The sequence below is a fragment of the Simochromis diagramma genome, unplaced genomic scaffold (genome assembly GCF_900408965.1).
Source record: "Simochromis diagramma unplaced genomic scaffold, fSimDia1.1 OVJJ01000675.1, whole genome shotgun sequence".
In the NCBI taxonomy this organism is placed as follows: domain Eukaryota; kingdom Metazoa; phylum Chordata; class Actinopteri; order Cichliformes; family Cichlidae; genus Simochromis; species Simochromis diagramma.
The window spans coordinates 3,212-17,302 of NW_024386943.1; the positions used below are offsets into that span (position 1 = coordinate 3,212).

General features: G+C 45.3%; 1 protein-coding gene across 2 annotated transcripts; it reads right to left on the reverse strand.

The window, feature by feature from the left end:
• Positions 1–12,733: 12,733 nt before the first annotated feature.
• Positions 12,734–13,966, reverse strand: LOC120737303 (ovostatin homolog 2-like). Of its 2 annotated transcripts, XM_040037916.1 has the most exons (4): positions 13,854–13,966; positions 13,441–13,565; positions 13,181–13,361; positions 12,734–13,083 (listed from the first exon to the last, which is right to left on the reverse strand). In XM_040037916.1, the coding sequence occupies exons 2-4, from the start codon at positions 13,518–13,520 to the stop codon at positions 12,838–12,840; spliced, it is 507 nt and encodes a 168-aa protein (XP_039893850.1). In that variant the 5' UTR covers positions 13,521–13,565; positions 13,854–13,966; the 3' UTR covers positions 12,734–12,837. The 2 variants fall into 2 exon arrangements, with proteins under 2 accessions (XP_039893850.1, XP_039893849.1); XM_040037915.1 differs by lacking the exon at positions 13,854–13,966 and having other exon boundaries at positions 12,740–13,083; positions 13,441–13,809.
• Between the last annotated feature and the right edge of the window lie 125 nt (positions 13,967–14,091).

Here is a 14,091-nt window from a genome sequence, read left to right on the forward strand (position 1 = left end):
CAAAAAGGTATTTAGTCAGCCACCGATTGTGCAAGTTCCCCCACCTAAAATGATGACAGAGGTCAGTAATTTGCACCAGAGGTACACTTCAACTGTGAGAGACAGAATGTGAAAAAAAAAATCCATGAATCCACATGGTAGGATTTGTAAAGAATTTATTCGTAAATCAGGGTGGAAAATAAGTATTTGGTCAATAACAAAAATACAACTCAATACTTTGTAACATAACCTTTGTTGGCAATAACAGAGGTCAAACGTTCACTATAGGTCTTTACCAGGTTTGCACACACAGTAGCTGGTATTTTGGCCCATTCCTCCATGCAGATCTTCTCGAGAGCAGTGATGTTTTGGGGCTGTCGCCGAGCAACACGGACTTTCAACTCCCGCCACAGATTTTCTATGGGGTTGAGGTCTGGAGACTGGCTAGGCCACTCCAGGACTTTCAAATGCTTCTTACGGAGCCACTCCTTTGTTGCCCGGGCGGTGTGTTTTGGATCATTGTCATGTTGGAAGACCCAGCCTCGTTTCATCTTTAAAGTTCTCACTGATGGAAGGAGGTTTTGGCTCAAAATCTCACGATACATGGCCCCATTCATTCTGTCCTTAACACGGATCAGTCGTCCTGTCCCCTTGGCAGAAAAACAGCCCCATAGCATGATGTTTCCACCCCCATGCTTCACAGTAGGTATGGTGTTCTTGGGATGCAACTCAGTATTCTTCTTCCTCCAAACACGACGAGTTGAGTTTATACCAAAAAGTTCTACTTTGGTTTCATCTGACCACATGACATTCTCCCAATCCTCTGCTGTATCATCCATGTGCTCTCTGGCAAACTTCAGACGGGCCTGGACATGCACTGGCTTCAGCAGCGGAACACGTCTGGCACTGCGGGATTTGATTCCCTGCCGTTGTAGTGTGTTACTGATGGTGACCTTTGTTACTTTGGTCCCAGCTCTCTGCAGGTCATTCACCAGGTCCCCCCGTGTGGTTCTGGGATCTTTGCTCACCGTTCTCATGATCATTTTGACCCCACGGGATGAGATCTTGCGTGAAGCCCCAGATCGAGGGAGATTATCAGTGGTCTTGTATGTCTTCCATTTTCTGATGATTGCTCCCACAGTTGATTTTTTCACACCAAGCTGCTTGCCTATTGTAGATTCACTCTTCCCAGTCTGGTGCAGGTCTACAATACTTTTCCTGGTGTCCTTCGAAAGCTCTTTGGTCTTGGCCATGGCGGAGTTTGGAGTCTGACTGTTTGAGGCTTTGGACAGGTGTCTTTTCAGAATCAGAATCAGAATCAGAAAGGGTTTTATTGCCAAATGTTGAGCAGGTTTACAACATTAGGAAATTGCTGCAGTGCTTCAGTGCAAACATACTGTCATAAAAATATAAAAATAAGAATAAGAATTAAAAGTGCTAAGTAGATAGATATATACATGATATATACATGACTGCAGGTGGTGATCAGTGCCAAACATGGAGTGATGCAGTGAACACAGCGTAGGGTCATGTGTTAGTGGTGGGAATATACAGATGATGAGTTCAAACAGGTGCCATTCATACAGGTAACGAGTGGGGGACAGAAAAGCTTCTTACAGAAGACGTTACAGGTCTGTGAGAGCCAGAGATTTTCCATGTTTGAGGTGACCAAATACTTATTTTCCACCCTAATTTATGAATAAATTCTTTACAAATCCTACCATGTGAATTCATGGATTTTTTTTTCACATTCTGTCTCTCACAGTTGAAGTGTACCTCTGGTGCAAATTACTGACCTCTGTCATCATTTTAAGTGGGGGAACATGCACAATCGGTGGCTGACTAAATACTTTTTTGCCCCACTGTGTGTGTGTGTGTGTGTGTGTGTGTGTGTGTGTGTGTGTGTGTATATATATATATATATATATATAATGTTCTTCCTCTACACCCCCCCCCCAATTTTTTTGCACATGTCGAGGAGCGTGTCAGGCTACATTTCACTGTGTGTTATACTTGTTTAACTATGCATGTGACAAATAAAGAACATTGAACCTTGAACCTTGAACCTTGACAAGGCTGATCCACTACAGGAATGGGACACAACGGAGCCGGGGCTATGACCTGATTAGGTTTACCTGCAATCTGACATACATGGCAACTGTTGCAAAATTTAGAAACACCACGTTTCATACCAGGCCAAAAGAAATGTCTTAATAGTAGCTGGTATGTTTTCGTGATGCCCAAGTGTCCCGACCACTGGCTTTCATGGGCAAGGGCCAGGATTTTCTGTCGGTACACAGAGGGCACGGCAATCTGCTTGACCTTACTCCATTCTGCACCTTCTGCACCTGGTGGAGACCACTGACGCATCAGAACATCCCGTTCTACAAAAAAGACTTGTTGCTCTTTCTCGACTTGCTCAGCACTTACCGTACGTTTGAAACAGCTCTCTAGTGTTTCATCAGCTAATTGAGCTGCTGATAGCTGGTAGTAGTCAAGTGCAGCAAAGTCAAGGGCAGCAAAGAGACCTTAGGAAATGGATCAGGCTCCTCAGGTTTCACTGAGTCTGGGGGTGACAGAACATTGTTTCTGTTAGTGGGTACATCATTCTCCTCGGAAAATGAGGACATCAACACAGAATCAGAGAGGGAAATATCAGTATTTTTACGAGCTTGTGCTCGAGTAATTGCACAGGCTGGATACAGCCCAGGGTGCATAGAAACATCAGAGGTTTTCTGATTCAGGGGGTTGTCTAAAACCTCCAGACGAGGGAGCACTACCCCTCCTGCAATATCATTGCCCAACAACATGGCCACGCCCTCTATTGGCAAGGCCGGGCAAACAGCAACAGGGAAAAATCCTGTAGCAATGGTTGATTTGATAAAAACTCTGTGAACTGGTCTGGGAGCGTAACCCATCTCTATCCCCCGTAGAACAGAATTAAAACCACATTCACTTTCAGCAGAAAACGGTAAGACACTTGCATCCGAGGATGACAGTTTTGAGAACCTCCGGTGTCCCTTAAAATACGCACAGGTTTTAACTCAGATGGATTGTCAGTTAGCGATACTGAGCCATCAAAAATGAAACAGGGGTCTGGCACCCTACCACCACAACCGTGGACCTCATGACGGGCCTCAGCTTTTACAAAACCCACCCCTTTGGGTTGCTGAGCATTTGATGTTTTGCGTTTTAAGGCTAAACAGTCAGCAATGACATGTCCAGTTTTATGACAGTAAAACATTCACGGTTTTCCCTGGACCCAGACACTTTAGCTGTGTGGGGCTGTTGCACAGGGCTAACCCGTGGCTTCTCACTGCCAGTAAACAAGGCTTTATGAGTGAGCACAAACTCATCAGCAAGAACAGCAGCAGATGCGAGGCTTGAGACTGAGACTCCAGCTCAAGCTTTCGGAGCCTAATGGCTTTGTCTGCCTCTATCTCCAGCCTTCTTATTTCGAGCTGAACCCGCCTGTTCTGAGCCTTCTCCTCAGCCTCCAATTGGAGACGTGCCAGCCGCACCTTCAGCCGAGCTCCTTCTCTGCCTTCTGAACTCCCAGAAGAGAGTGGGTCATAGCGAGGAAGCGTGCGCGGCGTTTTTCCCCGCTCATCCCCCTCACCATCCCCACCAGAACCATTTTGGCCCTCTTCCACTACAGCAGCTTGGCTTGGCACACCAGAGACCACAGGCAAAACAGGCGCTTGAAGCACACCAGCTCCCACCAACTTGTCCACCACTAAAGCTTTTATATCACACTTACGGAGGGTTTTTGAAACCTGCAGCTGAAAGTGATCCACAATTTGCAGCAAATCAGTTTTGCGACGGCTATTGATAATCTCAAGAGATGGGGCAGCTATAAAGTGCTGTAAACAAAACGCAGCCGACATTTTATTTTATTTTTTTAATTTAACCCCCCTCCCAGGAACAAAGACCCCCCTATGAGGGATCCCGGACGAGCCCCCACTTATGTTATGACCCGGCTCTGCTAGGCGACAGCGGACGTAACATAAATGAGCTCAGAGACCAGGGGGTTAGATAAGAAGAAAAACATAAGGTTTATTAACACAACTGAAAACCGTTAGTGAAACAACTCACTAGGCAAGTCCTTCGATGAATGAAGAATCCTCAGCCTTTTATACTCTCAGGTAATTGCAGGCAGCTGTGTCATTGGTCTGTCGTACTCAAGGCTCCTGCAGCAGCCAATGGTGTGAGTGGTCTGACACGCTCTGATCTGCATGAAGTTGGGGCGGGCATAGGTCCGGGCCAACCAATCCCCCGTGAGTCCTGGAGCACTTTGATTTCCATAGAGGAAGGCGGGGCCACCTGGAGGCCAGAGGCCGTAACAACCAGAATATGTAATAAAGCAATAGACCTTTCAGCACAATTCTATTTTTTTTCTGTGTAATATAAATATAAAATGTAATCAAATGAAAAAGTTTTTTTTAAACTTGTTTTATTAGTTTTAGTCTTAACTTTATGCGTCAAGCAAAAATAAAATTATATGCAACAGTCTGACTGGTAGAAATGTGTTTAACATTTAAACCTATTTTCTGCATATTCCAGCATATCAAATAAAATAATTTTTTGTGTTTACACTCACTATTGTGAGTAAAAACACAGTAAAAAATAAATAAAGTCAACGATTCAGCAGCTCTTAAATCTATTGTCACCTGTGTAGCAGGAGTGGGGCTGGTGGAGGTTTGCCTGGTGCCACAGCGGTCATGTCAGTGGGGGGATCCGGGGGTTTCTCTGTGAATTTAATTTTTTGCTGTAGAAAGAAGTTTTCTTCCCATGCAGAGTGTACAGCGGATGCTAATGTTTTTGTCACTTTTTACAGAATCAAACTCAAAGTAATGTCAGCATTTCCAAGATTTAAACGCTGCGTGGTCGGACTCCCTCCGGCACTCCATGTTATCCATTGTTGATCTACACAAGTCTGTCCCCACCGACGTCGCAAACTCGTACGTCATTGTCACAAGACACTCTTACAAATTAAATCACGGTTAACGCAGTGTGCTTACGGGAAAGTAACAATAATCTAATTACTTTTTAATAATCCCTTACAATATTCATTACTGGAAAAAAGTAATCGGATTACTTGTAACATGTTACTGCCCATCTCTGCACATAAGTATGTCATTGTTTTAGTCCAGAGTTACTCATACATGCCTAAGAAATGCTCCAGCTCCTCATATAAGTGAGGTAATACAGTTGCAGGTGGATGCCAGTAAGGTGGGTGCTAGAGCTGCTCTTCTGCCTAGCAACACCCTTCGTGTTTTAATTAACCAATGTGCACGAAATAAAATTGGTATTTACTGTTTTGAAATTGATTTCATGAAAGTATTTAACTTCATTTGGCATAACGGACTTTACTGCAGAATTCCTTAGTGTAGTCAAATTTATAAGAGAAAATTGTTGAGCTGTTAAAATGGGAGACAATCCAACAGAATGTTCCACCCAGATTTATGAAGTTTGTCACGATTTAAGACATTTAAATATTGACATAAATGAACATGCTATTCAGGGTCCTTGACCACAGGTATCAGCACATTAACCATGAGTGAGCTCATATCATAAATACATGTATCATAATAAATATCTAATAATATCATAACAGCAGCAGATATTCAGTATATCAGTAGAATTCAGTCCCTCATAGGTTCAGTGCTCTTAACTGTTTTTTCTGTTATTTTCTGGATTTGTTAATAAGGATGAACACATCTGTATGTGTGTTTAAACATGCCCCACTGGAGCACATTAGTGAGACGGAACAAACAAAAACCCTTTTCCCGTAAAGGCAAATTGTCACGGTCTGGCTAGGGCAGACCGTATGTTGCAGGGAAGGACTCAAGCGCAGACCGAAATGAGATATGAATAACAAAACAAGCCGTTTATTAAGGCAAGAAACGAGGGTACAAAATAATAGGGAATCGATGAAAACTAAACAATGACCTAAACTGGGTGAACTAAAACGAAACATACAAAACTCTAAACATAACGAACTGACAGGGATACCTGGAGCGGAGACATAGGAACAACGGAGCAGTACAACGGACGAATACAACAGACGACCTGACAAAGAATGACTGAGAGCACACAGACTAAATGGACACAGGAGGATAATGAGGGAAGTGGCAACACATGGGGACCCAGCTGACACATGAACATAATTACGTCACAGGGGGAGAGTAACTGAACATGATGAACACAGACACGCCAGACCTCTTCACAATAAAACAGGAAACACAGTGAGATCTAGACATGACAACCTGAACTTGACAACATAAGCCACAGACATGAAATACATGAAAAGCAGGGGAGACTTAACATAGTGGGAACACGAGGGGTAAATAACTAGAAACACCTAGGCATGATAGACTTAACATAGTGGGAACACGAGGGGTAAACATTAACTGGAAACAACTAGGCATGATAACGATGAACTTAGGAAACCCCCGTCAAGGGCGGATTCCAGACGCCCAAAACCCTGAAAAGACAAAACCAAAAGGCAACCCACCACGGGCGGGCAGCAGGGGCCCAGGACGGAGGGCCAGAAACAAGGCCACAAAACAAAACGTCCATCAAGAGCACAGGAAACAGTTCGCAACTCCTCAGGGGGCCGACCTGGAGGGTGACGGTCCAGAAGTCCACGGTTGACTTGAGCAGGGGGCCGGCCCGGCGGCAGACGGCACAGGAGAACAATAGTCAAACAGTTCCGGGGGCGGCCGTGCGGGCGGCAATGGCGGCGGCAATGGCGGCGACGAAGGAGACGACGGAGCGGTTCAGGTGGCCGGCCACGCGGAAGGCAGCGGCGGTGCTCCAGTGTCAAGCGTACTGGCCGAGGCCCGGTGGGCACAGGACCAGACGAGGCCGGACCAGGCGGGGCTGCAGAGGCTGAGGCCGGACCAGGCGTAGACGATGAAGCAGAGGCCGGACCAGGCGTAGATGATGAAGCAGAGGCCAGACCAGGCGCAGACGAAGCAGAGGCCGGACCAGGCACAGACGAAGCAGAAGCAGAGGCCGGACCAGGCGTAGACGAAGCAGAAGCAGAGGCCGGACCAGGCGTAGACGAAGCAGAAGCAGAAACCGATGACGAGGCGGCCACAGGTGGTGGCTGAACGGGCTCCTCGGGCCCTCCAGCGGAGACGGGTGGCTGAACGGGCCCCTCGGGCCCTCCAGCGGAGACGGGTGGCTGGACGGGCCCCTCGGACCCTCCAGCGGAGACGGGTGGCTGGACGGGCCCCTCGGACCCTCCCGCTGACGTGGCATGAGGCTGGACGGGCCCCTCGGGCCCTCCAGCTGACGTGGCATGAGGCTGGACGGGCTCCTCGGGCCCTCCAGCTGACGTGGCATGAGGCTGGACGGGCTCCTCGGGCCCTCCAGCTGTCGTGGCATGAGGCTGGACGGGCTCCTCGGGCCCTCCAGCTGACGTGGCATGAGGCTGGACGGGCTCCTCGGGCCCTCCAGCTGACGAGGCATGACCAGCAGGTGTAGAGACCACCGGCTGGACAGAAGGCTGAGCAGGTGATGGAGCAAATGACTGAGCTGCACAGTGGGTTAAGGGCTGGGCTAACGGAAGTACAGGACTGTAAGCTACGGACCGGGCTGCTAACAGAGCTAACGACTGAGCTAATGACTGAAAGGCATGCAGTAGCGATGGCGGTGTGGATTGCAGACCGAATTCTCCTGAGCCCTCAGTAGAGACAGGGACGGGTGCAGGAGCATGCCGGACACTAGCCACTCCCACCCGAGGAGTAGGTACGGGTGCGGAGACGGGCTGTATCCTGGCTGCCCTCACCCTGGGGACCGGAACAGGTACCGGCAACGGCTGGGCAACTGCCCTTCCCACCCGAGGAGCAAGTACGGGTGCAGAAAGGGTCAGAGCCTCAGCCGGCCTGGAAACCAGAGCGGGAGCCAACTGGGCCTCAGTCTCCCCCACCCGAGGAACAGACACGGGTGCAGAGGTACGCAGGGCCCGAGCTGCCCCGGGGGGAGAAACACGAGCAGGAACGGGAGTAGGCTCAGAAAAAACAGTCGTAGAAACGGCAGGCTCAGGGTCAACACATACAGGGTCGACAAAAACGGATCTATCAAAAATGAACCCGCCGTCCACTTCATGCTTAGCAGTCTTAGCATTTGCAGTCCTAGGTTTAACAGCTTTCGGAATCCGTGGGTTAGTGGTAGCAAAGCGGGTTGACTCGGGGATAACTGAAACGGACCTGACAGAACCTGAGCAGACGGAAGCGGAACCGAGTGTGTTTGTCCTGGTAGCGTAATTAACAGTCTTTCCTTTAACCGTATGTGCAGGCTTAGGCGAGCGGGAATTGTCTTTCATCCCTCCCTGTGTAGAGGGAGTAAAACAAAATGGATCCTCCCAGTCCACGTCGTCATCCATAAGGGAAATTTCCCATGGATCGGAAGTGAGCTGATTGTTGTTAGCATCAGACGGGACGTGAGGGTAATAGTCATTGTTACTCACCACCGTGAGCTCGGCATTGCCCAGTTTATGGCGACGGGCGCGCCGCTTCCTTCGAGCGGAGGAAGCCGGCGGAGCGAGCGACTGAGCCCCCGGTGCACAACACGGCGACAACAAGGCTGGAGCGTGAGCGCCTGTAGCCATGCGAAAAACTCCCACTTGTAGCGGACGAGGCTTGGAAACAGGCGGGGACTTACGGCAGCTCTTGGGACCTCCAAGAGCCAGCCGAGTCCCGTGGAAAATCCGCTCATAGTCGGGGGCGCGCCACGGCTTCCAGCGGAGCTCCTCCTCCAGCTGGGCGAAGGCTGCCTCCCGACGATCGTAAAGCTCGCGGTCTGCTAAGTCCATAGTAGTCAGGTCGTACTGTCACGGTCTGGTTAGGGCAGACCGTATGTTGCAGGGAAGGACTCAAGTGCAGACCGAAATGAGATATGAATAACAAAACAAGCCGTTTATTAAGGCAAGAAACGAGGGTACAAAATAATAGGGAATCGATGAAAACTAAACAATGACCTAAACTGGGTGAACTAAAACGAAACATACAAAACTCTAAACATAACGAACTGACAGGGATACCTGGAGCGGAGACATAGGAACAACGGAGCAGTACAACGGACGAATACAACAGACGACCTGACAAAGAATGACTGAGAGCACACAGACTAAATGGACACAAGAGGATAATGAGGGAAGTGGCAACACATGGGGACCCAGCTGACACATGAACATAATTACGTCACGGGGGAGAGTAACTGAACATGATGAACACAGACACGCCAGACCTCTTCACAATAAAACAGGAAACACAGTGAGATCTAGACATGACAACCTGAACTTGACAACATAAGCCACAGACATGAAATACATGAAAAGCAGGGGAGACTTAACATAGTGGGAACACGAGGGGTAAATAACTAGAAACACCTAGGCATGATAGACTTAACATAGTGGGAACACGAGGAGTAAAACATTAACTGGAAACAACTAGGCATGATAACGATGAACTTAGGAAACCTGAAGGCTACATAAACTAAACACAAAACGCTGGGTCAGCAGACCCAGGATCATGACACAAATCAAACAAGACAAATAGAATGACATGGGGTAATACTGCTGGGTCCAGAATATGACTCATTCGCAGCAGTTTTACATTTTACATTTTACAGTTTAAAAATGAGAAAACATATCCCTCCACACTCAGCAGTGTGACTGTCACTGCAGTTATTTCAGTGGGCTGAAGTTTGATCTGTGGTGTTTACCAAAGTGCAACAAAAGCTGTTTAACATGTTTCATTTTGAATTCTTACAGAAACATTATTATATTTGTACTTTTGCTTTGTAAACAAAACCAATTTCCGACGTGTGGGACTAATAAAGGTTATCTTATCTTATAATAATGACTAACCTGGTATTGTGGATGGATTATCTCAGTTGTTCTCCTGACTGAAGTTTGGTCCATTTAAAGCATCTTTCCGTGTGATTGCATTCGTCAAAAACCATCGGAAACTTTTATTGAGTGGAAAAAAGTTAGCGTTCATCCTCCAGCTTCACAGTGTTTATATTATGCTAACATAGCTGTGTCGCTAGCGATCACATAGCACATCATTATATAGCAGCTAGCCCAACTTCAGTAACCCTACTAACATCACTGCTGTTTAGTTTTCTGTCTTCATTTATGTTGGAAGTGATAGCAGAGCTTTACGTTTTATTTTTATCCAGAAATCTCTCAGACACAACATGCTATATCATGTTTAGGTAGCTAGCAAAACCAGCGAGCTAACTTCCTGCTAACTTCTAACTCTGTTACATTTAATAAATTCTGTTTTCATGGATGCCTGGATGTTAAACTTAATTGTTACACCTGGTAAAGCAGCAAGCAGGGGCGGAGCGTGGGGGTGGCTTACTGGGCTTAAGCCCGGGTTGTTTTGTCAGAAGCCCGGGGTCTTTTGGAGTGTAATTTTTTCATAGTTAGATGTCTGGCTGACAACTGTATAAAACAAAAAGTACACACAATATTCGAAGCACATAGTGCACACTGTGGGAATTTACGACTGTGCGTGAATCCCCCCCTGATATTGGTATGATCCAAGCTCAGGCACTAAGCCACTGAGCGAGGGGGCGGGGCAGCTGCTGCCTGTGCGTGCGCTGTTGGAGAGACGGAGCCAGCCATACTAAGGAGAGCTGAAGTTTGACCAGGTACCAAAGCAAATCATTCGTACCGTACAAATAATGTAAATATGACGGTGCATCACGAAAGATTGATATCAAACTGATCACTTGACCAATATTATGTTACTTGCTCTTCAAGTGAATCAACAAATGGCGAAATGAAAATCCGAACAAATGCTATTTTTTTTTTTTAGAGAGTCTTAGCTTACGTGTGTTTATTTCATATTTTCAGTTCTTACCCTCCCCGACTAAATCGGTTTCAGTTATGTACTGAAATATAAGAATGGACATTAGAGGCTTCTTTCAAAGAAAAAACTCAGGTAAATGTTATTTTATATATTATGCTTTGTATGTTGTTCAGTATATTTCTATGCAAAACAAGAGGGATTTGAGTACACAGCAGGATATTCACATTTGTAACCAGATATTTACACTTTAGGGATAAAACATAAAACATTTTTACTGTACAACATCAATTTAGAGTAAACTTTTGTTTTAGAAAAATATTGAAATATATTTTGAATTAGTTAAATGTCAGAATAAAGAGAGACAGAGCTTTCTGTTTTTTATCACTTTCATCAAATTTAGGAGTACATGTACACTAAGTTTGTTAATTAATAAGAAACTCCAGACGATTCCATTCTGAGCTGAAGAAGCTTCTGATAGGTTCGTAGAGTCCATGTGAGTAAACTGGTGGCACAGCTGTGGATGCATATAAGGCAAAACACAGAGCCTGTTTCTGTGACATGGGAACATCAAGAGATGTCAACCAAACACCAGGAACAGAACTGTGGAGCTCCATAAGTGTGGCTCAGTTTGAATACAATTTGGTGCCATTTGCAATTAAGAAATACAGACAGTTTCTCTCTTTACTCTTAAAGTTAACAAATATGTTTTTATATTTATCAATCTAAAAAAATAAACATTTAGTCTGATTTGATGTTACAATTAAAAAAGTGTTTTTATCTGAAGAGTTTGTAAATATCTGTATATTTGATGATTGTCATCACAGAGAGAGAGAGAGGGAGAGAGAGGGAGATGGAGAATGAGGACAGAACAGAGATGAACAAGAGCAGGTGAGACACACATGTTAGTCACATGGTTGTTTACCAAAAGTATCACCGTATCATAGGTACTCATGTATCTCGTACCTAGTGTTTCTTTTTAGGTTTGTTATTTTTCAAATTCTATATTTATTAAGTTATGCAGGCTTGTTTGCACAACAAGGCTAAATAATTATATAAACTTTTCTCAATTTAAATATTGTACTTTGGTAAAATTAAAAAATAAGTGTAGTGCAGGTCTATGATGATTTTTAGTATTACTATCATCTAGTTCTGATTCTGGTTCTGTCTTGGTTAAGTCCCAAGTAGTCCTGATTTTGAACTGTTGTAGTCCTGTTTTAATTCTGGATCAGTTCTGGGTCTGGTTGAATTGGGGTTTAGTCCTCGTGTCTTGATGCAGCCCTGACCTTGTTCTGCCTTGCTGCTTAATTAAAAAACTAGTTTAAGTTGTCCTGCACATGTGATATATATTTTTCCCTATATGAAGTCATTCTTTTTTGAACAAAACTCAAAACAGAGCCTATTAATCTTTCAGTCATTTCTAACCCCCCCAAGGGAAAAAAAAAAATCCCACATGCATACTACCCTTTTGGGCTAAGCCCCGGGTGTTTCAAATGTCTGGCTCCGCCTCTGGCAGCAAGGCTGATCATTTTATTACAGATGAAAGAATTTAGACAGTTTTTAACTCTCAGTGAGGCTGCAGTGTTCGTTTGACTTTAGGACCTGAAGCAGACGGCGTTTAGGATCCAGATTAGACCGAGTCCGCGAGGCTTCTGACTCTTCTAGCCGTAATGCTCCGACAATCCATCAAGCGGTGCGGCTTCGTACCTTAGCAAAGGCGTACTAAAACATTTTTTCAAACATTTTTGAGCACTGTGTACCACATAAAATCTGTTTGTGGTCAGTAAACACAACCAGAATTCATACATAAGGCACACTGTCAAATTTTGAGAAAAAGAAAGGATTTTAAGTGCGCCTTATAGTCTGGAAAATACGGTAGTTATATTCAAAGATGGACTCAGATTTCAAAGTGCGAACAAATATCTCGGTCGATCGACCGTATTGATATCTTGAAAAAATTTTGCTATTTGAAGCAAACATTTCACATCAATCACTGTATGTGTGTCCAAATTTTGGACAATAAAACTTGTTACACAAATTGGAGATGGTGGAGCAGCTGGCTCATGATGATGGAATTTGAATGAACTACATGTCTTATATAACATAACAGCACATTGCTACCTTTTTGTCCAGGGAGGTAGATGGGTTTGTCTGTTTGGATGAATGTGACGGGATCAGACGCTCGGATCATCACTTTTCTGACTTGTTTGGAGTAAAATGTGTCTCCTCGTACCTCCACCTGAAAATGTTGCACCTCCTTTTGTACCAAAGGAGCCTGAGACAGTGGGATATTTAGATAGTCATTAAAGCCTATAATGCTTACAATAAAAACTAACAAACGCATTTTGTGTGTGAAAGTGCTGGTTGCCAACCTCAAACTGAACACAGGTTTGAAAGGCCTCATTTGACGTATGCGTGAATAAGGTTGTGTTCTTCTCTCGCGACATCAAAGTGACAGTCATGACCAGAGTCCCACTGGGCTGTCGGAGAGTTGCACAGAATTTGGCCTCAGCTCCAGCTTCAATAACTGCAGGAATGGCCACCAGGTACTGGCTGCATACAGCATCACACATACAGCAGTTACTGCAGTGAACAACTCACACAGACAAAAACACGCTGAAGACAAACTCACGGTTCAGCCACCGCTTGATCCACATGCATCCAGCTCAGGAGGACACACAGAGTGCAGCTCAGGATCCAGAGACGGTCCATGACTGGTTGTGATCGTTCTCAGTGTCAGCTTCGGCTAAATATCGGCTGATCGTCCCCACCCACATAACAGCCACGTGTTTGAAACGCACTCATGTACTATGATCTCCACAAAGTCAATCACTTACACATTTACAAAATCCCAATCCTGCTTTCAGCACTGAACACTAAACTATAGACAACAGTAAAGCTTGTCATTCAGTGTAAAACATTACAGTAACATACAGTGCTCCGAGGTGATGTTTCTAAATCAGCTCAGAGTTTAATTCGGCTGTTACAAAAAGTTATTTCTGTTTCGAATGTGCCTGTTTTACTTAATAATGTGCATTTTCTTACCGTCAGTGCCGGGATATCCCACTGTAGTGTGTAACTACTGATATTCTCTAAAATCACTGGGCGTTACAGTAAGTGTAGCCACCAACAGTGCCCTTTACCCAGCGTGGGATGTCTGACTGCCATGTTTGTGACGTTATTTCTCGGGAAAGACTAAACAAACGTTTGTGTAGTGATAACAGGCTCAAACACAACGGATGGATTCATCAGTGATGTCACAGACTGCTATATTGCTTAAACG

Excerpts from the sequence above, each read along its gene's own strand:
- LOC120737303 (XM_040037916.1), bottom strand. The coding sequence starts at position 13,520 with ATGGACCGTCTCTGGATCCTGAGCTGCACTCTGTGTGTCCTCCTGAGC. Across the intron at positions 13,362-13,440 it reads GATCAAGCGGTGGCTGAACC|CCAGTACCTGGTGGCCATTC; the intron begins GTGAGTTTGTCT and ends TGCTGTATGCAG. Across the intron at positions 13,084-13,180 it reads AAACCTGTGTTCAGTTTGAG|GCTCCTTTGGTACAAAAGGA; the intron begins GTTGGCAACCAG and ends CCACTGTCTCAG.